Below are 25,213 nucleotides of genomic sequence, written 5' to 3' on the forward strand. Positions count from 1 at the left end.
TTATAAAGCCCTTTGTTCACAGATGTAATATGTTAAATAGTGACAGTCTTCAGATGAAAATTTATTGTTCAGTCCATAATATACACAGGTTCCCCTTGTGAAATGGCTTTTCACTGACAACCTATGAGGAAGAAAGATTCATTATATCAAAATGCCCTTTAAAAATACATTTGATGGTAACAGTCACATAACTTTCCAAGTATGGAAATAATAATAAAAGTAAACATGAAAGAATCTGTAAAAAAGTCAAGAGAATAGGCCAGAGTTTTGAGCTGCCAATCTCAATTTTCATCACCATGAACTACAGGCGTGTTTCTCTGTGTTCTGGTATCTAACAGTTTTCACTACTTTTTGGATGAGGAAATGTTTATACCAATGGCCATATCTGGGTAACTAAGGGTATGATTTTCCTGTACCTATGGAAAAAGATTTAAATTATTATTCAAATATAAAATCTCTAGATTGTAAGGACTCTAGCCTGTAAGTTCCTTGTGGGTATGTGTTTACCAACTTTGTTATATTATACACTCCCAAGCACTTAGTACACTGCTCTGTACACAGTAAGCCCTCAGTAAATTTGTTCAATAATTTGAGTGCTTGTTGAGTACTGGGCAAGTCACTTAACTTCCCTGGGCCTCAGTTACCTCATTTGTAAAATGGGGATTAATACTGTAAAATGGGGATTAATACTGTGAGCCCCCTGTGGGACAACCTGATCACCTTGTAACCTCCCCAGAGCTTAGAACAGTGCTTTGCACATAGTAAGTGCTTAATAAATGCCATCATTATTATTATTATTACTAAGTGCTTGGGAGAGCACAATATAACAATAGACACATTCCCTGTCCACAGTATCATTGGTAGATTGATGCACTGATTCACTGTAAACAATTGATCTCAAAGTAAGGGTTGGTTGGAATAATATGTGTCTAATTTTACAATATGAGGGTAGAATTTTTAAAGGGGGGGTGGTGATCCCAGCCCTAGCCAATAAAATAAGAATTAAATCTTGTTTCTGAGTCCTACATGGGAAGGGAATTATGGCTATCCTAATTATCTTATGCCCTCTCAGGGTTGCACCTAGAGAGTTTCCATTTCTCTACCAGTCCCTACTATGGGAGGGAGAGTCAAGCAAAAGCTTTTTTATTCCTAGCTTGGGCAGTGGCTAGCTAATGGAAGGAAATCTGCCACAAGTCAAAACTCACCTCTGCTGGGCAGCAGTGACATTGGAGAGAGAGTCGAGGGTAGAGACTAAAGTTTACTGCACGGAAGGAGGCAATGGCAAACCACTTCCATATTTTTAACCAAGAAAATCTATGGATACACTACCAGATTGCAGATGGAGGTGGGACATTATGGGAGAGGTGCGTCCATGTCATCGCTATGGGTTGGAGATGACGACAACACTGGACAAGACAATTATCTTATATCTACCTCAGCGCTTTATGCAGTGTTTGACATACAGGGACAGCTTAATGAAAACTATTGTTATTTTACTATTATCTTGTAAGTTAGAGTCATAAAGTCTATGCCAATTGAGTTATATAAACTAAAGAATATAAAACCACTGTATGTGTGATAAGAATCTCTAAGTTAGTATGGGAGGACCATCCATCTCTCCATCTCTTTATATATTTTCTATCACGTAATCACTGAAACACACAAAAAAGTGAAGGGACAGAAGCTCACTTCATTATTCAAGCCCCAGGAAATGACAAAAAGTCAAGGAAGTAATAGTGGATGCTCTCTCAGAAGGTCGGACACAGAAACATTGTTCTCATCCTCTTTCTGAGACTCATCGGAAGTGCAGGTTAGGATTGAAGTCGTTAGGCTGCTACGTTCATACTACAGTCCCTGAATTCTGAGTTTTGGGGTCCTGCCTTTTTACTTCTCCTTTATTCAACTGGGAAGGTTGGTCAGAGTCAGCAGCATACCACCACCAAGGACTTAAACTTACAGGTCATGGGAGAGTTCAGATCTGTCCTCCCACAGCCAGGATCCATCAGTGCCATTCTGAGACAATCCAATCCAATAATGGGAAGCCAGAAGTTTCAGAAAATCCTGTTTGGAATCACAAACAATTAAAAGTGGTTCTCTTTCATGGTGGAAGCGTGACTCTGGAGAATATCGGTTGGCACACACGCAATATTCATCAGCACAATCGGAAGGCTTTAAACAACTGTTAAATCACCTTCTATCTTGAGCAACTTTAGAAACAAACCAGTTGTTTCAGTAGTTTTCCATCTAGGGCTAGAAAAAGCAATGACAGAAAACATTTGACTGTAGAAAAATGTACCTTACAGATGTGTTACTAAGATATGATTCACTAAGAATGTAGGCTAATGAAGCATTTTGAAGTGGAGTGAAGAATGAGTTGAGGGGGACTGGATTTTGGCAAATCTATGGGGATGAGGAAAGACTAAGACCTTGTCACTTAATTCATTATGATAAAACAGGATTACTGTAGAAATCATAAACACTTTTTGTTTTCCTGGGTTACAAAACAGGGTATACTTCTTCCAAATGGGGAAATAGAATGAACAGGGGAAGCTAAATTCACCCAAGCAATTTAGGGTGATTAGGTGCCCATTCTCAAGACCGTAAGCTTGTTGTGAGCAGGAAACATGTCTACCAGATCTGCTATATTGTAGCCTCCCCAAAACTTAGCACAGTGCAGAGAACAGTTCTCTATAAACAGTGAGCGTTTAATAAATAGGATTGGTTGACTGATTGAGTGACCACCAGGTCATGAAAAACAGCATGACTTAGTGGAAAAGATGAAGTTGGCAGTCAGGAGACCTAGGGTTTTAATCCAAGCTCCATCACTGAGTGTTGGGCATGTTCCTTCTCTGTGCCTCAGTTTCCTCATCTGTGGAAATGGGGATAAGATATCCTGTCTCAGACTGTGAGCCCCATGTAAGACACAGAATTTGTCAGACTTGGTTATATATTATCTATCCCAGTCCTTAGTACAGTGCTTCATACCTAATGAATGCTTAATAAATATTATTAGTAGTAGTAGTAGAAGTACTCTATGACCACGGGCTTCCTCGGGCCATTTCAGACCCTTGAACTCAAGGAACCTGAGCTGCTCTTCTCAATGATTCTCCAATAATCATTTAATCCATGGAAATAACTAAATAACTAGTACAAATAACTCAACTAAACTCTTGAGTACAATGGAAACAACGGTCATATATCACAACCTGAGAAAGCCACAGTCTACCTGGGGAAACAGACATTAAAACCTTATTTACAAGTACTGGAGTCAGAAGGAAGAGCAAAGATAATATAGACTTTTACGTAGATACATCATTAGCATGAAGCCTTTAGTTCTCATCATAATCCTCGCATTTGGGCAGCCACTTCTGTGCCTCACAATTGTTGCAAGAAGACCCAGCATCTGAGTATGGGAAAATTGATGGGAACTGAGTCACTATTCCTATTATTGATTCTTAAAACATTCCTGTGATGTGGATAAAGGACACAGATTCCTCTAACCTTTTTTTCACCCGAGAAATGGCAGTTTTTATTACTAGTATGAGCCCATTTTAAATCAGCTTCTTGGTGGATGGGCCAGAAATGTCAAAAATTGAGAATGCCTTACTTCTATTCTAACACACTATCACTCAAGCACTTAGTACAGTGCTCTGCACACAGTAAGTGCTCAATAAATACAATTGAATGAATTGATATTAGAAATTCAAATATGAGAGAACTCACTTCCACCTCTTTATTTCCATCAATCTTCAGGAGACTGGAATTCATGTTCCTGCAGGCAGTTTGACTCTCCAACCAATTCTGGCTTTCTCCAGAAAGGTAATAACAGTTCCCCCTGTTCCAGATCCAGTTCTCTGGGCAAGAGCCAGAGTAGCATCCTAGAAATAGAAAAGAAAAAATATTTACTCAGGTAGTTCAATTTTCCCACCTCAGAATCGCATCTGGAGAGTTTCTAGTACTCTACCAGTCTCGGCTACGGGAGGGAGAGTCAACCGGAGGCCTACCCATTCCATTCCTAGCTTGGGTGGTGGCTAGTGAGTGAATGAAAGCCAATCTACCGCAAGTCAAAACTCACCCGTGCTGGGCTGCAGCAACGTGGGAGAGAGTCGAGGGTGGAGACTCAAGTTTACTGCCCGGAAGAAGGCAATGGGAAACCATTTCTGTATTTCTACCAAGAAAACTTTATAGATACACTACAGGAAGACTTGCGTATGGAGGTGGGGCATATTGGGAGAGATGTATCCATGGATCCATGGGTCAGAGACGATTCGACAGCATAAGGTAAAGCAAGACAATTCCATTTTGCAATTTTATAACACATTCATGTTGCCAAGCTTTCCATTTGTTAGCTTCTATTAGCATCACTGCAAAGTAGGGGAGAGCCAGCTGGAGGAAACTGAAGCCAAATAGGATTAAGTCACTTGCCCAAGAAGACAGCAAAGACCGTCATCAGAATTGTGACCAGAAACCATGGCTACTGACTTTCAGACATGCTTTTCTGGAAGTTGAATAATTGTTTTGTAGATTGGCCCTTTTTATTTTCAAATGTTGCTGATAGGATCCTAAACATTTGTGTGAATCTGAAAGAGAATACTGAAGCATGACCAGAATGTCCTTCTACATTATTGCTATGCATTTTGCTACACATTCACAGAATTTTATATCTCGTTGCCTTCACCCTTCTGGTTTTATTTTAGGAATGAACTTCCATGCTGGGCCCAGAAGAAGCAGAGAGGCGTTGGTTGCCTAGGTTTTCTGGATGTTTGCTTTACTGGGGCAACTGTTGTTTCAGAATGTGAGGCAAATATACTCTTCTCAATGAGAACGTCGCCAAGTTAGTTCAATTTTCATATTTCCTCTCAAAGCAACATCCACTTTATATCACCAAAAACCTAGAGCAGAGCCATGACTGGCTGAAGGATAAGATATATGGGTGTAGTTTGGAGAAAATGCTGGCTTCAGATTGCCAATGAGAAATAGAAAGTTACTACCACTTACCTCTCTGCAGTGTGGTACTGGGATGTGAAGAAGGGTTCTCAGATCCTTTATAAGGTGATTCTAAAGGCAAGAAAAGAGGTATTATTAGATATTTATATCATTCCAAATAGGATAACTAAAATAGCATCTGGAGAAAGTAGATCACCTAAGTTTTCAGACAAAAAGATTTTCCTTTGCAAAAACCTGTTCTGGAACAGATCGTTGTTTTGGTATCCAATTGTTACTTACGGTTGGCAATGAGGATCCCTAGTGCTAGCACAGCTGTCATGAGCCCCAGGCCTAGGATGCCCAGAATCCCAGCCAGGAGCCTCCAGGGAGCAGAAAGGGAATCTGGCAAAGAGGGAAAGGGCACAGTAAACAGAAGGGCCTCCTGTCTCTCCCCAGGCCAGTCCATACTTCTCTCTTCTGCATGGATCGTTTTTCTACAAAAGCATTCCGTTCATGTTTCCCCATATCTCAAGAATCTCCAGTGGTGGCCCATCCACCTCCACATCAAGCAGAAGGTCCTGACCATCTTGGGGGCTTTATAGCATTCAATCACCTTGCTCCCTCTTATCATAACTCCCAGATTTCCTCCTTTACTCCTTTGCACCTTGCTCCTCTAATATCAAACTACTCACTATACCTCAATCTCTTCCATCTTGCCACCAATCTCTCGCCCACATCCTGCTTCTGGCCTGGAACCCCTCCTGATCCATATCTGACAATTGCCATCCCCACCTTCAAACTCTAATTGATCTCCTCCTGAAGGCCTCCTCAAATAGGCCTTCATTTCCTCTCCCAATCATTTTTGTGTTACCCCTGTACTCAGATTTGTACTTGGATTTGCACTCCTTCATCCTGCAGCACTTATGTACATATCCACACTTCATGTATTTGTATTAATGTTTGCCTCCTGCTCTAGACTGAAAGCTCATTGTGGACTGGGAATGTGTCTACCAACTATGTTGTAATACTCTCTGAAGCGCTTAGTACAGTGCACCACACACAGTAAGCATTCAATAAATACAATTGATTGATTGAAGAAGAGGAAGAATGAGTCACCTTTCCTCCTCACTGGTCCAGAAATGGCAAACATCAGCCATTTGGAATGGCAGTAACCTGCAAATGGAAATTTTCACTACTCTGGGAGCCCACTCTTCTCTCCTCCTTTCTCCTTCTTTTATCCTCCAGGGAGAGGTGATCATCACTCTATGGGCTCCCTGGTATACTAATGCTAACCTTCTCACTGAAACTAAATCTCTTGTATCTCACTGCTGATCCCACCTCCACATCCTGCCTCTAGTCTGGAAAGCCCTCCCTCCTCAATTCTGACAGACAATTAGTCTCCCCTTCTTCAAAGACTCATTGAAGTCACAACCCTTACTAAGCATACCTTCCCTCTTCTCCCATGTCCTTCTGCATCACTCTGACTTGCTCCCTTTATTTATGCCTTCTCCCAGCCTCTGGCAGTTATGTATATATCTGTACATAACAATTATTATTATTATTATCTGTACTTAATGATAATAATGATGGCATTTATTAAGTGCTTACTATGTGCAAAGCACTGTTCTAAGCACTGGAGTAGATACAAGGTATTCAAGTTGTCCCATGTGGGGCACACAGTCTTAATCCCCATTTTCCAGATGAGGTAACTGAGGCCCAGAGAAGTTAAGTGACTTGCCCAAAGTCACACAGCTGACAGGTGGCAGAGCTGGGATTTGAACCCATGACCTCTGACTCCAAAGCCCGGGCTCTTTCCACTGAGCCATGCTGCTTCTCCTAACAATTATTATTATTATTATCATTATCTGTACATAACAATTATTACTATATTATTATCTGTACATAACGATTGTTATTATCAATGTAAATAAATTACAGATCTTTAATTTATTTACATTAATAATAACAATAATAATTGTGGTATTGGTTAAGTACTTACTGTGTGCCAGACTCTGTTCTAAGCACTGGAGGAGATATGAGCAAATCAGGTTGGATGCAGTGGGGCTCACAGTCTCAGTCCCCATTATACAGATGAGGTGACTGAGACACAGAGAAGTGAAGTGATTTGCCCAAGGTCACACGGCAGACAAGTGGCAGGGCCAGAATTAGAACCCAAGACCTCTGACTCCAAGGCATGTGAGTCACTACGCCATGCTGCTTCTCCAGTGTCTGTTGCCCCCTCTAGACTGTAATCTCATTGTGGACAGGGAATGTGTCTGGCTATTGTTATACTCTCCGAAGAGGTTAGTACAGTGCTTTGTACATACTAAACACAACAAATATGAATAACAGAGTATACTACCTGTACTACCAACCTCAAAGCCCTCTCATTCATTCATTTAATCATATTTATTGAGCATTTACTGTTTACGGAACACTCTATTGAACTCTTAGGAGAACACAATACAGCAATAAACTGGCACAATCTCTGCCCACAGTGAGCTTACAGTCTACTACACAGCATGGCTTAGTGGAAAGAGCCCGGGCTTGGGAGTCAGAGGTCATGGGTTCGAATCCTGGCTCTGCTGTGTGACTTTGGGCAAGTCACTTAACTTCTCTGTGCCTCAGTTACCTCATCTGTAAAACATGGACTAAGATGGTGAGCCACACGTGGGACAACCTGATAACCTTGTATTCTCCACAGCACTTAGTGCTTGGCACATAGAAAAGCTTAACAAATACTATTATTATTATTATTACTGAGGACGCTCTGACCAGACTACTATGAGCAGATAATATGTATTGATGGGCATCCAGAAAGGTGTTGTTCTTTAAGCTTTTGCCATCCAGAAAATCTGACTTTCCAGTGAGCCAGGAGCCAAATTCACTGAAGATACAGCTTATTGTATCTAGTAAAATCATTCTCCTCTTCACTTACTGCATTGAAAATCAATGAAGAGGTCAGTGGCATGATGAATGATCATGGGAACTTAGTTTCGGGAAATTATCAGGAGAATATATCTCAGAGCCTGCCGTAAGCTTTGGTGTATAAAGTCCAGAACTGGAAATCAGAAGACTTTGTCTTCAAACCCCAGCTCTGCCACTTCATCATTCATCATCAATGATTAATTGGGTGCTTTCTATGAGCAAAGCACTATACTAAGCACTTGGGAGAGTACAATGCAGCAGACTTGGAAGACACATATCTTGCCATATTGAGCTTGCAGTCTAGAGAGGAAGACAGATGTTAACAAGTAAAAAAATATATATAATAAATGATTTAAAGATTTGTTCATAAGTGCTGTGGAGTTAATGGTGGGGTGAATATCAAATTACAAACGGTCACAGATCTAAGTTCATAGGTGTCACGGAATGAAGAGGGAATCAGGGAAGAAAAGGATTAATTGAGGAAGGTCTCTTGGAGGAGATTTCACCTTAACAAGGCTTTCCAGTGAGCCATTAAGTAGCCAAATGTATTTTTATGATGAAATACTATTTTGAATGTCTTTCAGCATTGTTCTCCTCTCTATGCATTTCATTTATAATGCCCAAAGAGATCAATGGCATGATGAATAATGGCCAAACAATTTAATTACACCAAGTTATCAGGACAACATAGCTCGGGATTCGAAGCCCTGGCTGTATGGTTCAGTGTAAAGAACACAAGACTGGGAGTCAGGAGACATGGATTACTACCCCAGCTCCTCCACTTGTGTGCAAATCATTTAGCTTCTCTTTTCCTCAAGTATGAGATGGGAATTGAATACCTGTATTCCCTCTCCCCACTTAGACCCTATATGAGACAAGAACTATCACAATGATAGGAACTGCTAGGAACACAGTGAGTGCTTTCAAACATGCCCATATTTCCCCTTTCTTAAAAAAAAACTCAACCCCACAGCTCTATCCTGTTGTTGCCCATCTCCCTCCTACCATTCCTCTCCAAACTTCTTGAGCAAGCTGTCTACAACCCTGTCTCAAATTCCTCTCCTCCAATTCTCCACTTTACCTCCTCAAATCGGGCTTCCATCCCTTTCACTCCACAGAAACCACCCTCTCAAAGGTCACCAATGATCTCCTTCTTGCCAAATCCAATGGCCTCTACTCCATCCTAATCCTTCTTGACTTCTCAGCTGCCTTTGACACTGTTGATCATCCCCTTTTTCTGGAAACATTATCCAATCTCAGCTTCACTGACACTGAGATTGTCTCCAGTTCTCGTCTGTCTCTCTGGCTGCTCATTCTCAGTCTCTTTCATGGGTTGCTCCTCTGCCTCCCATCTCCTTACTGTGGATGGCCCTCAGGGTTCAATTCTGGGTCTCCTTCTATTCTCTATCTACATACACTCCCTCGGAGAACTCATTCACTCCCACGGTTTCAATCAATGCCTCTATGCAGATGACACCCAAATCTCGATCTCCATCTCTCATCTCTCTCCAGCTCTGCAGACTCACATTTCCTCCTGACTTCAAGACTTCTCTACTTGGATGTCTTTCTGACACCTCAAACTCGATATGGCTGAAACTATACATCTTATCTTCCCACCCAAATCCTGTCCTCTGGTCACTTACCCAACCCTGTTGATGGCACTACCATCCTTCCTATCTCACAAGCCTGTAACCATGGCATCATCCTTGAATCTTCTCTCATTCAGCCTACAAAAATTTAAGCCATCACCAAATCCTGTCAGTTCTACCTTCACAATGTGTCTAAATCTACCTCCTCTATATCCAAACTGCTACCTGATTAATGCAAGCATTTACCCTAACCTGCCTTGATTATTGCACCAGTCTCCTTACTCACCTCCCAACCTCCTGTATATCCCCTCTCCAGTCCATACACCACACTGGTACTCAGATCATTTTCCTTCAAAAGCATTCAGACTATGTTTCCCCACTCCTCAAGAAGCTCCAGTGGTTGCCCATCCACCTCCACATCAAACAAAATCTCCTCACCATTGGCTTTAAGGCACTCAATCATATTGCCCCTTCTTACCTCACCTCGTTACACACACTCAATCCACATACTTCACACCTCTAATGCCAGCCTTCTCACTGTACCTCAATCTTATCTATCTTACCACCAACCTCTTGCCCACATCCTACCTCTGTCCTGAAATTCCTTCCCTCCTCATATCAGACAAATAATTGCTTTCCTCCACTTTAAGGCCTTATTGAAGGTACATCTCCTCCAAAAAGTCTTCCCTGGCTAAGCCCTCCTCCTCTTCTCCCTCTGCCTTCTGTGTCACCCTTTCTCCCTTCATTCATCCTCCCTCCCATCCCCACAGCACATATGAGTATATCTGTATTATATTGCTTTATTAATATATGTATATTAATGTCTGTCCCCCCCTCTAGACTGTGAGCTCGCTGTGGGCAGGGAGGGATCCTGTTTGTTCTTGTATTGTACTCTCCCATGCACTTAATACAGTGCCTCACACACAGTAAATTCTCAATAAATATTATTGAATGAATGAACAAATACCACAATTATTACCATAATATTAAATTGGTAATGTGCTATACCTTCTGTCTCCAGAGTTATATGTCTTCTCTTCGATTCCTGAGGAGGTTTCATTTCTACATAGGCTACATTCTGCTCACTCATTTCTGCAAAGCACAGATGTCTAAGGATGTGAAATGATCTATGTCTGTATAGCAGGGGAGGAGGGGGGGATTAAATTGAAAAAGTTAAAACAGCAAACAGCAAAGACCTTCATATAGTTAGTTACCAACTCGCAACACAAGAACAGCTTCAAGGAACTAAGACAGTCTTCCCATTGTCAGGACATCATGACGGAACTGAAATTGAGACCATCAAAAAAGACATCTCAACCCCTTATCCAATTTCTACTTGTGAATAGGAAAGGTGGGAACCATGGGAAAAGATGATTAACTGGAGGAAAAGAGCCCACATAGCAAGATATCTCATATAAATATGAGGATGTTTTTTGCTTCCCAAATAATCTCTTGCAATAAAGGAGTCACTAGATAATTTCATCTTTTGTGTACATTTGAATTTTTTCAATCAACAGCCCTTGGAAAATTCCTCCCAATTATAATCCTAACTATTCTGGAAAATACTTTAAGGGTCATAGTCATCATGACATGTGAAGTATTAGGAGCTCAAGAAGTGAAGCAGAGCAGATACAGCATCTGCTTTCAAGTTGATTACAGTTTATGAGAAGATTAAATCACAGGTAGATCCAACTGCTTATAGCGATACTTTTTGAGATTTTTCCTGTCAGAGAAACAAATTAACTGGTCAAGAATCAATGCTAAAAGGGCATTCCTGGGACACACTTTCATCTCTGCCATATTCCAGATGTAATTTTCTTAGTATTTCAAATACACCCTTTATCCCCTCAGCTCCTGTAATAATAATAATAATAATAATAATAATAATAATAATAGCATTTATTAAACATTTACTATGTGCAAAGCACTGTTCTAAGCACTGGGAAGGTTACAAGGTGATCAGATTGTCCCACGGGGGGCTCATAGTCTTCATCCCCATTTTACAGATGAGGGAACTGAGGCACAGAGAAGTTAAGTGACTTGTCCAAAGCCACACAACTGACAATTGGCAGAGCTGGGATTTGAACCCATGACCTCTGTAGCAAATCTTAACCTGACTCCATTCCTTGGCTGGGCCACCTACCCAAATCAGAAATAATAACATGTACTGGGGACCCATTGGTTGTATTAAGCACTTGGGAAAGCACAACGGAAGCCAAGGGCACATCTCCTGCACACAAGGGGTTTGTACTCTTAAAACATTTACAGCGAATGCGCAATTGAATAGTCACGTATACCCAAGTGCTGAGGAATTGTAGAAATAAATATTGCAGTGCTAGTAGTGGGGTGGCTGTAGAATTACCATGATTTGTGGTCTTGTGAATAAATTAAAGCCAGCTGTGGTTACCCTGCATGATTACGAAAAAAGGCTAGGAGTTAAGTGATAGACAAATTTAAGATCACAAGCATCACGTGAGGCTTTAAAGAGTGAGTTTTTAGGAACTGGAAATACAAACTCTTTCTGAATTTTTTAGTTTTCATAACGTACAATATCCAGTTTAGCAGACGGATAGATGCCTTGATGTTAAATGGATCTAGTACAAAGTACTGAATGACAATAATCCCAAACAAGGCATCATAAATGACACATCTCTAATTCCATAATATGCAAGCTCGGAGAAAACTTGGCATAAATTCTAGCAGGCCTTTAAAATCAGATATTTTCCTCCTTCTCTCAAACTAGAAAGATATATTGCAAAAATACCTGTTCCGAGATGGGATTTTCCAGGGGTTTTTGGCTGAGAAGGCAGGCCCTGGAGACCAAGGGATGGATGAGAAGCAGTGAAAGCCAATCAGTTCTACGTCCCCCAGGAAGAAACCCAGCGAGAGACCTTGAAGATCTCGTTGCTCAGTGAAAATTGTTCAGAATGAGCTGAGGGCGGAACACATCTTCACTGCACAGAGCCCCGGATGGAACACAGGAAGCCCTCACACTGTAACTGGTTTGAAGTCTGCTCTACCTACTTTTTGGGGGCTGAAGCTCTTTCATCTCTCTGACCTACAGGATTCACAGCAACTGTCTTATGGGAGATGTTTATAAGGGACAGGTTCTATGAAACCATCTAAAGACCAGGTCTAGAGTCCTGTAATTTCCTTCCACTTCCCATCTCTATTAATCATATCCAGAACTGTACCCTTTCTGGGCCAGGGCCACGATGGATCATTTTTCTGAGATTTTAAAAATGTCTAGCTCAATATTTCCATTACAATGTCACTGTTTTTTTAGTTCTCTGGGCTAGGTGAGCACAATTTATTCATTGCAGTCCTTCTGTATTTGAAGGGCAGCTACACTCCGCTACATACGTGTACTTTGCTTCATATAGCTAATCTTGTGTTATGCTGTCGAGTCATTTCTGATCCATAGTGACTCCACTGGCACATCTCTCCCAAAATGCCCCACCTCCATCTGCAATCGTTCTGTTAATGTATCCACCGAGATTTCTTCATAAAAAATATGGAAGTGGTTTCCCATTGCCTCCTTCCATGCAGGAAACTTGAGTCTCCACCTTCGACTCCCTCCCATAATGCTGCTGCCCTGCACAGGTGAGTTTTGACTTGTAGCAGATAGCAGAACCAAATCTCCAATAACAGCTTATTGGAGCCGCCCAGTCATCCTGAATGTCGGTATAACTATGAAAGTTATGAACCAGCTCCGCTGGCTTGTTATATCAGAATGGATGGCATTCAGAGACCAATGTAACAACTGTCTTTTAAGCTAAAAGAGGTTATCGCACACCAGGAAAATAATGTAAATCGATTTCCTTCCTATGATTGTGTGTTTGTCGCTTACAAAACCTTTTCCTGTTTTTGAGGTGGCCATTTGGTTTCTGATATTCCCAAAGCCATTGCAGTAGGAGACCACGTCCGTTCCTCTATCATTATTTGAGGCTATGCTCTTAGTACTTTATGTTGTTATTCTGTTCATATTACTTGTGGGTGCCACTTCTGAGTTGCCCATCCGGCAGCTATTGAGCTATCCTGCTGTTTTCTAGTCTTCTTATATTTCCCACCCAGAGGAGGTGAACGGCTGGAAGCTAACCGCATTCCAGGATCTTGCTGGTAATCTTGTCATCTCATGTGAGGCAAGGTAGAGTTTGTTGATGATGTTGGTGTCACGCCTCCTGAAACTGGATAGGTCTTCTGTGTTAAATCCAGGTCTGACAGTCATATGAAAGTTTTGGGCCCTTTCTGGAGCAGAGACATGCAATTGCCACTCTTCCCAAAGTATTGACTGTGGCATCTTGAGGGAAAGGGAAGGAGTTTATTGAATGGGGCCATTTGTCTTTATTGCTCACTTTTTTTCTTTTAGTGTCATTTGTTAAGCACTTACTATGTGCCAGGCACCGTAGTAAGAGCTGGGCTGATTATCGGGATGGATGAAGTCCATGTCCCAGAGAGGGCTCACAGTCTTCACTACCATTTTCCAGATGAGGTAACTGAGGCACAGAGAAGTTAAGTGACATGCCAAAGGTCACACAGCAAAGTGGTGGCGCTGGGATTAGAACCCAGGAGCTCTGGCTCAGGCCTGTACTCTTTTGACTAGACCACACTGGTTCTCTTGACTGATGTGACTTCAAGTTGCTATTTTGACTCATATTTGTGGAAATGTTTTCAGGTTTTTTTTGTACTTAGTTATAAGCTTCTAAATGTATTCAATTTTATTTGTAAAGAATACATTATAATTAAGAGCTTCCATTTTTCTGTTTATTAGAGTGTTGTTGGTGTGATAATAGTTGACGTAAATTATACATGAATAAATGACAGTCATCCAGAAGATGCTGTCATTAACTGGAGATAAAAATGTGGGCAATTTGATAGGTTAACTCAATTGTTCCTCTTTTGTTGCATCTCTTTCTCTCATCTCTTTACAACAATTATTCCCTGAACTGCATGTGATGCTGCACAATATACATTCTAAGAGACAACCAGTGGTATTTTGGGGCATCAAAGAAAATCTCTTAAATGAAAATGTTTAATAACAGAATTTCTAGTTGATAGAGCATTTTTTAAAGCCTGTATTGCTCTTTGTTTACAAATATATGCCACTGAATGGTGACAGTCTTCACATGAAAATTGATCAGAATATCCATAAAGTACACAGCTTCCCCTAGTGAAATGGTCTTGCACAGATAACCCGTGAAGAGGCACAATATCACAAGTTCTTTCCAAATACATCTGAGGCGAGTAAAGCTGCATAATCTTCTAAATGTGGAAATAGAGGCAAAGTTGAAAGGAAATAATTTGTAAAGCTAAGAGCAGAGGTCAGAATATTGAATTCCCAATCTTATTTATTTACTCACCACCATGAACTACAGATATGTTTCTTTGTGTTCTGACCATGAATAGCTCATATTTATGAAACAGGGTCATGTTTGGATAATTAAAGGGAGTTTACTGAATCCATGGAAAGTGTGGGTGAATGGCTTGGGAGTCAGAGGTCATGGGTTCTAGTCCTGGCTCCTCCACTTGTCAGCTGTGTGACTGGGCAAGTCACTTAACTTCTCTGTGCCTTAGTGACCTCATCTGTAAAATGGGGATTAAGACTGTGAGCCCCACATGGGGCAACTTGATTACCTTGTATCCTCCCCAGCGCTTAGAACAGTGCTTTCCACATGGTAAGCGCTTAACAAATGCCATCATTATTATTAATCAGAGAAGATAAGTGATTCCCTGAAAAAGTTTGGTGGAGGCATAGGTATATTAAGGGAGTTGGAAGTCCTGGTCTAAACTGATTGAACAACACTGCAGCCTTGTTGTAAGTTGGTCACACCATCTCTTGTCAGTGGTCTATGCAACTAAAGTCTATAATATCCCTGAAGTTGTAGCGAGGACCTGGAGATGTCCATATTCTCACAAATTTTCTAACAGATAATCACTAAAACACTACCGGTGAATGGACACGGAGTTGCTTTATTACTCAAGTCCCAGGAAGTGACAGAAAATCAAGGAGTTTAGGTGCATTCTCTCAGGTTGGACACAGAAAAGTAGTCCTTTCCTCTTTCTGTGACACAAAAGGGAAGTGCAAGGTTGGACTCAAGTTGTTAAGCTGCTACATTCATACGAAAATCCCTGAATTCTGAATTTAGGGTCCTGCCCTTCTCCTTTATTCAACAGGGAGAGCGGCCCATAAGGCAGAGCCAGTAATACATCATCAAAAAGGACTTAAACTTACAGGTCACTGAAGAGACCAGATCCATCTTCCCATGCCAGCATCCATCAGAGCCATTCTGAGACAGTCCAGTCCAGTAATAAAACTTCAGAAGTTTCAGAAAATCCTGGATGGAATCACAACCAAATCATGAAGACATAGTTTATGTTATTCTCTTTTATGCCAGCGTGGCTCAGTGGAAAAGAGATTTTACATCATTTTACATTTTACATCATTTTACAGATGAGGTCACTCTGGCTTTGGAGTCAGAGGTCACGGGTTCAAATCCCCGCTCTGCCAATTGTCAGCTGTATGACTTTGGGCAAGTCACTTAACTTCTCTGGGCCTCAGTGACCTCATCTGTAAAATGGAGATTAAAACTGTGAGCCCCCTGTGGGACAACCTGATCACCTTGTAACCTCCCCAGCGCTTAGAACAGTGCTTTGCACATAGTAAGCGCTTAATAAATGTTATTATTATTATTATGGCAGCAGGGCATTTCAGGAGGATATTGGTTAATCTATTTACAGTATTTATTATTGGAATTAGGAAGCTCTAAAGAATTGTCCATTTGCCTTCCACCTTGGACACTTTAAGATATCAACCACCTCCCTCAGGAACTTTCCATCCAGGCTAGAAAAAACAATGATACAGACATAGTTTTCACAGTATAAAACAGTATCTTATATAAACCTGATAAAGATAAAAGATTCACTGATAACCTCTGAGAAGCAGCATGACCTAGTGGAAAGACCCTGGGTCTTGGAGTAGAAAGATCTGGGTTCTAATCCCACCTCCACCAGCGTAGCTCAGTGGAAAGAGCCCGGGCTTTGGAGTCAGAGGTCATGGGTTCAAATCCCAGCTCTGCTGTGTGACTTTGGGCAAGTCATTTAACTTCTCTGTGCCTCAGTTACCTCATCTGTAAAATGGGGATTAAAACTGTGAGCCCCTCTGGGACAACCTGATCACTTGTAACCTCCCCAGCACTTGGAACAGTGCTTTGCACATAGTAAGCGCTTAACAAATGCCATTATTATTATTATTATTATTATGTCTGCTGTGTGACTTTGGGCAAGTCATTTAACTTCTCTGTGCCTCAGTTGCCTGTAAAATGGGGAGTGAGACTGTAAGCCCCATGTGGAACAGGATCTGTGTCCCACCTGATAAGCTTGTATCTATCCCAACGCTTAGTACGGTGCCTGACACATAGTAAGAACTTAACAAATGCCATTAAAAACAAAACAAAACAAAAACAATCTAAGACTGTAAGCAAATGAAGTATTTACAGAGTGAAGGGTTAGACTGAAGAGTGAAGAATTAGTTGCGGGACAAAAGCAGGGATAGGATAAACGAGGCCAGATTTTGGTGAGTGTATGGGGATAAGGTGAAATTTTGACTTAATCACTTACGTCCTTGTGAAAGACTAGGAATAGTATAGATATAAACATTATTCAGAAACTTTCCTCTTTTTCTGGTTACAGAGCAGGGTGCAACTTCTTCAAGATATGGAAATCGGGTGGGTGTGAAAGCTAAATTCAACCAGGCATGGTAATTGTGTGAGAGAATGAGTGAACCACTGAGCCGTGAGAAGAAGCATGACTTCATAATAGTAATAATTATATTTGTAAAGTGTTTACTAAGTGCCAAAGCGGTGTTCTAAGAACTCACGTAGGTACAAGGTAATCAGGTAGGGCACAGAGCTGGACCCACAAGGGACACACAGTCTTAATCTGTATTTTACAGATGAGGTATCTGATGCACAGAGAAGTGAAGTGACTTGCCAAGGTCACACAGCAGAAAAGTGGTGGAACCAGGATTAGAACCCATGGCCCTCGGCCTCCGCAGCCTGCGCTCTAACCACTATATCTTGTGAAAGAGAAGGCTTGGCTGCCAGAAATCTTAGGTTCTAATCCAGCTCACTGGATGCTGTGCAACCTGAGGCAAGTTACTTAACTTCTCTGTGCCTCAGTTTCCTCGTCTTTAAGTATGAGGATTTTACTCAATCTCCTCAGAATGTAAGCCCCACGTGTGACATGGACTTTGCCAGGTTTGGCTATATGTATCTAGTCAGTCAGTCAATCCTATTTACTGGACCAGACTGTGAGCCCACTGTTGGGTAGGGACTGTCTCTATATGTTGCCAACTTGTACTTCCCAAGCACTTAGTACAGTGCTCTGCACACAGTAAGTGCTCAATAAATACGATTGATTGATTGATTGATTGATTGGACACTTACCATGTGCAGAACAGAGTACTAAGCACTTGGGAGACTACAATACAACAATATAAAAGACACATTCCCTGCCCAGGAGACTACAATACAACAATATTCCCTGCCCATAACGAGCTTACAATCTAGAGGGACTTCACACACAGTGAATGTTAAATAAGCATTATAATTATTATTATAATCATCATGGTTATTATCATTATCGTTAATATGATTTCCCAATATCATCCTATGGTTCTGCTCTTAGCCTGAAATTTGACTTTCACAGGCTCTATCAGATCCTCTGTTCACACAGAATCTGGGTAACTGTGTTCAAAGATCCTCTAATCACAATTCAATCCAGGGTATTTATTGAACAGCTATTGTGTTTAGGGAACTCTCCTAAGCTCTTGAGTAAAACCTAAACAGTCTTCCTGTTCCCTAACCCAAAGGAACCAGCTGTCTTTTGGAGGTCCAGGCATACAAACATTATTTAGAAATAGTGAGCGCAGAAGGAAGAAGAATGATAACCAAGGTTCATACGAATGGATTTATTGAGCACTCACCGTGTGCAGAGCATTCATTCATTCATTCGATCGTATTTATTGAGCGCTTACTGTGTGCAGAGCACTGTACTAAGCGCTTGAGGAGTACAGTTCGGTAACAGAGACAATTTCTACTCAAGGTTGTAATGCAACTATATGATGGATGTGAACAGTCTTTGATTCTCATCATACTCCATGTTTTTTTGGAAAATATCTTCAGTTCCTCATATGGAAAACCCAGCATTTCAGTATGGGAAGATTGATGTGAATTAAGTCATCTTGTACAAAGTAGTGAATGACAACAATGCCAAACCATCCCAAACAATGTATCCTAAATAACACATCTCTAATTTCTAAATAAACAAGTGTGGAGAAAACTTGGCATAGATTCTAGCAGGCCTTTGAAATAACATCTCTTCCTTCTTTTCTCCAACTAGATATATTGAAAAAATGCCAAATACCTGCTAGAAGATGGGCTTTTCCAGGTTTTTTGGCAGAGGAGGCAGGAGGTGGGAGTCTGAGGGATGGATGAGAAGATGAGGAAGCCAACCAGCTCTCTATCCCCCAGGGAGAAATTCAGTGAGAGACACTGCAAGTCTGGTGGCTTAGTGACAGTTGTTCAGAGTGAGTTGTGGGTGGAATGTACCTTCACTACACAAAGCTCTGGATGGAACACACAGGAAGCCCTCACACTGTACCTGGCTTGAAGTCTGCCCTACGTACTGTATTTGCTCAAAACTCAAGTGTCTTTCATCTCTCTGAGCTACTGGCTTCACACCACTTGTTTCATATGAATACACATAAGGGACGGGAAAGGGCCAGAGTCCAGTCATTTCCCACCACTATTTTTGCAAGGGAATTTGTGAAGCATGAAGGTAGATATAAGTTAATAGGGTTGGACATAGTCCATGTTCCACATGGGACTAGCAGTCTTCATCCCCATTTTTCACATGAGGTAACTGAGATGAAGAAATGTGAAATGACTTCCTCATGGTATCACAGTACACAGTTGGTGGAGCTGGGATTAGAACCCAGTTCCTTCTGACTTCCAAAACCTGTGGTTTATCCACCAGTCCATGCTGCTTCTCAATGTCTGCATACCATCTCTTGTAAGAGCACACAAAATATGCTATTTCTGGACCAGGACCATGATGGATTCTTATTGCTCGTATTTTAAAGACATCTAGTTAACTTCTTCTGTTACAACACCACTATTTTTGAGTTCTCTGGACCAGCTGTCTTCTCTGAGAAGGGTGAGTGCAGTCCCTTTGTAGTTGTGTCACCGCACCTGTGTGTGCTTTGCTGCATAACAAATAGGAGAACCAAATCTCCAATAACAGATTATTGGAACCTGCCCAGACTTCTTGAATGTTCATATAACTTTGCTCATTGTGGATCAGCTCCTCTAGCTGGTCATGTCCTCAGGTTGGATTGTATCTGGAGACCAATATAACGGACTGCCTGTTTCACTAAAAGAGGTCATTCGATCATATTTATCGAGTGCTTATTGAGTACTGTACTAAGTGCTTGGAAAGTACAAGTCGGCAACAGAGTCAATCCTTATCCAACAATGGGCTCACAGTCTCGAAGTGGGGAGAAAGATGACAAAAAAAACCCAAGTAGACAGGCATCATTAGCATGGTCTTGGTGCACACGGAAAGTAATATAAATAGACTTCCTTCCTGTGATAATGTGCTTGTTGCTTGCAAAGCCTGTCTCTGTCTTTGAGGCTACCTCTCAGTTTTTCATACTCCCAAAGCCTCTGCAGTTGGAAAGCAAGTCCTTTCCCAATTTCTCCCTACCGGCCCAAACTTTCCCTTTCTTTAGTTTTCCACCAATCTATTCCAATATTATTGTTTCAGACCGTGTTTTAGTATTTTTTACGTTGTTATTTCATTCATATGGCTTGCGGTTGCCATTTTTGAGTTGCCCATTCAGCAGATTTTTAGCTAATCGGCTGTTATCTATGCTTCTTATATATCCTACACAGAGAAGGTAAATGCCTCGTAGCTAACCACGTTCCAGGCCATTTCTTGTAATCCTGTCATCTTATATGAGGCAGACTATGGTTTTGGGGGCTGATGATGACTTTCTTCCTGAAACTGTATGTTTCTTCTGCAGTAGCTCCAGTTCTCACAGTCACATGGAAGTGTGAGTGTTACATCTTGGGTTGGGAGATGGAACTCGATTACAGGTCTGCCCAAAGTTTTGATTTTGGCCTCTTGAGGGGAAAGGACAGGTGCTTAGTGGATGTGGACCTTTGTGTCATATTCTCTCTCAACTCCAAGTTATAATGTTGCCCCATGTACACAGTTGGATTTTCTATTTCCTTTGGATGTTATTCAAAATTTTATAGGATAGCAGCATCATCAACTGGAAAGAACACAAGCGTGGGTGGCCCAAAGACCTGTGTTCTAACCCTGGCTCCACCATCTATCTGTTGTGTGAGTTTGGGTAAACCACTTAACTTCTCCGTGTCTCAGCCTCCTCATCTGTAAAAAAGGGATTGAATACTTAGACTGTGAGCTCCATGGGGGACTGAGAATGTGCCCAACCTAATTATCTTGTATCTACCTCAGTTTTTAGCAAGTGTTTGACATATAGCCAGCACTTAGTAAATACTATTCACTATTATTGTTATTATAATATTCATGTTCATTATTTAGTATTATTATTTGCAAGACACAAATGAACTTTAATGGAGTGAATCAATTTTCCTGTTTATTATAATGATGTTGAGATAATATTAATTCACATAAATTCTACGCAAATAAAGTTATTTATGACAGCCATTCAGTGGGAGCTCTTGGCTGGACAGTAACTCCAACTGTGGGTAATTTGATAGATCAAGACAGTTGTTCTCCATGTGAATACTTCTCTTCCTCTCATCTCCATACAGTAATAACCACTGACCTACATATGATTCTACACCATATCCATTCCAAGAGACACCAGAGGCATTGTAGGAAATCCTTAAATGAGAAAGTTTAATAACATTATTTCTAGTTAAGCATTTTTAATCCCATATAGCTATTAGCTCACAAATATAAAATGTTTTATGGGTACATTTTTCAGATGAGAAATTATCTTGCAATCCATAATAAATACATCTTCCTCTAGAGAACTGGTCTTGCACAGATAGCCTGTGAAGGAAGAGACGTCATATCAGTAAGCCCTTTTCAAATACATTTGACCCAAGTAAAGCTATATAGCTATCTAAATGTGGAAACGGATGGCAAAACCAGCACGAAAGAATTTGTAAAGAAGCCAAGAGAGGAGGTCAGAATTTTGAATTCCCAATCTTATTTCTTTAGCCCCATAAACTACGTATATGTTTCTCTGTGTTCTGGCAGTGACTAGCTCATATTCATATTTTTGGATAATTAAAGGGAATGAGTTTACTGAATCTATGGAAAGCTTTGAAAATCATTAATCAGAGAAGAAGGCAAGTGAACTCCAGAAAAGGGTTGATTGGATTCAAGTCATGACCGCTTTCGCAGCATGATGCATAAAGTAGTTTTGTTAGCGGGTTGGAAAGTCTCAATCTAATTAAACAATGCTGAAATCTTGTTGAAAGTTAAAGCCATATTATCTGTGGTGAGTGTTCTATGCAACTAAAGACTATAATATCCCTTAAATTGTAATGAGGGCCTGGAGAAGTCCATTTTCTTGCATGTTCTCTTAAATAAACTCCAAACACAATGAGTGAATGGACAAGAAGTTGCTCTATTATTCATGTCCCGGGAAATGAGAGAAAATCAAGTAGGTAAGGTGCATCCTCTCTTGTAGCTGGTTTTACACATAAACTTAGTCTTTTCCTTCTGTGATACAAATGGGAAGTGCAGAGTTGGACTCAAGTCATTATGCTGCTACACTCAAACAAAAGTCCCTGAATTCTGAATTTAGGGTCCTGGACTTCTTTATTCATCTGGGAGAGAAGCTCATAAGGAAGAGCCAGTAACATACCGCCACAAAGGACACAAACTTACAGGTCTTGGGAGAGACCAGATCCATCCTCCCACAGCCAGGGTCCATCAGGACTGCTCAGAGACAGTCCAATCCAATAATAGTTCACCAGAAGTTTCAGAAAATCCTGGATGGAACCAAAACCAAACCATGAAGACTTATTTCCTGTTATTCTCTTTCATGGTATCTGGTCATTTCAGGTGGATATTGGTTGATGAATAAACAATATTTTTACCAGAATTAGAAAGCTCTAAATAATTGTCACATTGCCTTCCACCTTGGACACTTTAAGACACAAACCACCTCCCTCAGGAACTTTCCTTGCATAGCTAGAAAAAGCGAAGATAGAGATATATTTTGGCTGCACAAAAATATATCATAAATAAGCCTTAATAAGATACCAACTTCATTAACAATCACTGAGAAGTTATATTGCTTATTCGTTAGAGCATGGGATGAAGCTCACATTCTCAATCCCCATTTTACAGATAAGGTAACTGAGGCACAGAGAAGTGAAGTAACTTTCCTAAGATCACAGAGAAGATGAGTGGTGGAGTCAGGATTAGAATCCATAACCTTCTGACTCCCAAGCTCATAACCCTATCCACTAATAATAATAATAATGGCATTTATTAAGCACTTACTATATGCAGAGCACTGTTCTAAGCACTGGGGAGATTACAAGGTGATCAGGTTGTCCCATGGGGGGCTCAGAGTCTTAATCCCCAATTTACAGATGAGGTAACCGAGGCCCAGAGAAGTTAAGTGACTTGCCCAAAGTCACACAGCTGACAATTGGCAGAGTCAGTATTCGAACCCAGGACCTCTGACTCCAAAGCCCAGGCTCTTTCCACTGAGCCACGCTGCTGCTCTAAGCACTACCCCATGCTGCTTCCCAGTCAGAGGTGTCATAAATTTCTTGGTGGTGTTATGAGCTCATTGTAAATCAGTCTCTCAGTGGAAGAATCCGAAGTGTCAAAAATTGAAAATGCCATGCTGCTATTAATAATAATAATAATAATAATGGCATTTATTAAGTGCTTACTATGTGCAAAGCACTGTTCTAAACACTGAGGAGGTTACAAGGTGATCAAGTTGTTCCATGTGGGGCTCACAGTCTTCATCCCCATTTTACAGATGAGGGAACTGAGGCACAGAGAAGTTAAAAGTGACTTGCCCAAAGTCACACAGCTGACAATTGGGGGAGCCGGGATTTGAACCCATGACCTCTGACTCCAAAGCCCGGGCTCTTTCCATTGAGGCTTGCTGCTACTCAACACGCTATTCCAACACACTATCTAGATTTCCATTATTTAACCCCCAGAATAACTATTATAAATTCAAATATGAGAGAACATACTTGTAGCTCCTCCCTGTCTTCTATCTTCAGGAGACTGGAATTCATACTTCTACAGGCAGTTTGACTCTCTGGCCAAGTCTTGGTTTTGGTAGAAATGTAATAACAGTTCCCTCGGCTCCAGATCCAGTTCTCTGGGCAAGAACCAGAATAGCATCCTAGAGATAGAAAAGAGAAAATTATCAATCAGATCATTCCATTTTGCAATTTTATAGCAGGTCCATTTTTCCAAGCATTTCATTTCATTCATTCATTCATTCAGTCGTATTTATTGAGCACTTACTGTGTGCAGAGCACTGTACTAAGCGCTCGGGAAGTACACTTTGGCAATATAGAGACGGTCCCTACCCAACAACGGGCTCACAGTTTAGAAGGGGGAGACAGACAACAAAACAAAACATGTAGACAGGTGTCAAAGGCATCAGAACAAATAGAATCAAAGCTAAATGCATATCATTAACAAAATAAAAAGAATAGTAAATATGTACAAGTAAAATAAATAGAATAATACATCTGTACAAATATATATATTAGTGCTGTTGGGAAGGGAAGGTTCAGTTAGGTCCTGGCAACATCCCTGCAAAGTAAGGGAGATGCAGGGATTATTATCCCCATTTTACAAATGAGAAACTGAGGCGTAATAGTATTAAGTAACTTGCCCAAGAAAGCATTGAAAACCAGTGTCAGAATCGACACGTGAAATCATGGCTACTGACTTCCAGACATGCTTTTATCATAATGGCGGATTTATAATTATTGTATTTATTGGTCCTTCTTTTTCAAAAATGATACTACCGATGATGGGTTAATAAACATTTGGACAGAACTAACAGAAAAGGTGGATGCATGACCACGATTCCCTTCCACATCTTTTATACATATCTTGCTACACACCCACAACATTTAGATCTCTTTCCCTTCAGCTCCTTGCCTCCATTTCAGGAATAGGTGTCAATCCTGGGGTCAGAAGAGGCATAGAAGGGTTGCCAAACTCGTTTGGTGTTGGCTCTACTACTGCAAATTTTGCTTCAGAATGTGCAGCAATTGCTATAACAAATCTGGCCAAGGATCAGAAATGTGGATTTAATTTAGAAACTTACTTTACTGCAGGTTGAAAATGAGAAAAGAAAATTTCACACCACCTACCTCTTTGGGATGTGATGTTGGGAACTGCAACAGAGCTCTCAGGTCGCTGGTAAGAAGAGTCTAAAGACATTGCCATGAGTATTATTAGTTATCATTATTATTCCTAAAAGGATAATTAAAATAAAATGAGGACAAAGTGGATAAACTGTATCATCTTTCTGCTATTTCAGAGGGAAAAATAGCCGTTTCATTTCCTTGTTCTGGAACAGGTGGTTGTTTTTGTTCATCCACATGTTACTTACTTTTTGCCAGCAGGACCCCCAGTGCTAGCACGGATACCATGAGGGCCAGGGCCAGGACCCCCAGAATCCCAGCCAGGAGCCGCCAGGGAGTAGACAT

General features: G+C 40.9%; 2 protein-coding genes across 2 annotated transcripts; both read right to left on the minus strand.

The window, feature by feature from the left end:
• LOC119939669 (natural killer cells antigen CD94-like) lies at window positions 1–12,289 on the minus strand. The gene is made up of 7 exons (XM_038759830.1): window positions 12,208–12,289; window positions 10,452–10,535; window positions 5,227–5,328; window positions 4,999–5,058; window positions 3,724–3,878; window positions 1,958–2,061; window positions 1–121 (listed from the first exon to the last, which is right to left on the minus strand). Exons 2-7 carry the CDS (start codon window positions 10,531–10,533, stop codon window positions 1–3), a joined length of 624 nt encoding a protein of 207 aa, XP_038615758.1. The 5' UTR covers window positions 10,534–10,535; window positions 12,208–12,289.
• Window positions 12,290–21,421: 9,132 nt separating this feature from the next.
• Window positions 21,422–25,213, minus strand: LOC119939648 (natural killer cells antigen CD94-like). The gene is made up of 5 exons (XM_038759802.1): window positions 25,117–25,213; window positions 24,875–24,934; window positions 23,732–23,886; window positions 22,395–22,498; window positions 21,422–21,548 (listed from the first exon to the last, which is right to left on the minus strand). The coding sequence occupies exons 1-5, from the start codon at window positions 25,211–25,213 to the stop codon at window positions 21,422–21,424; spliced, it is 543 nt and encodes a 180-aa protein (XP_038615730.1).

This window comes from Tachyglossus aculeatus, chromosome 17 (genome assembly GCF_015852505.1).
Source record: "Tachyglossus aculeatus isolate mTacAcu1 chromosome 17, mTacAcu1.pri, whole genome shotgun sequence".
Taxonomy (NCBI): domain Eukaryota; kingdom Metazoa; phylum Chordata; class Mammalia; order Monotremata; family Tachyglossidae; genus Tachyglossus; species Tachyglossus aculeatus.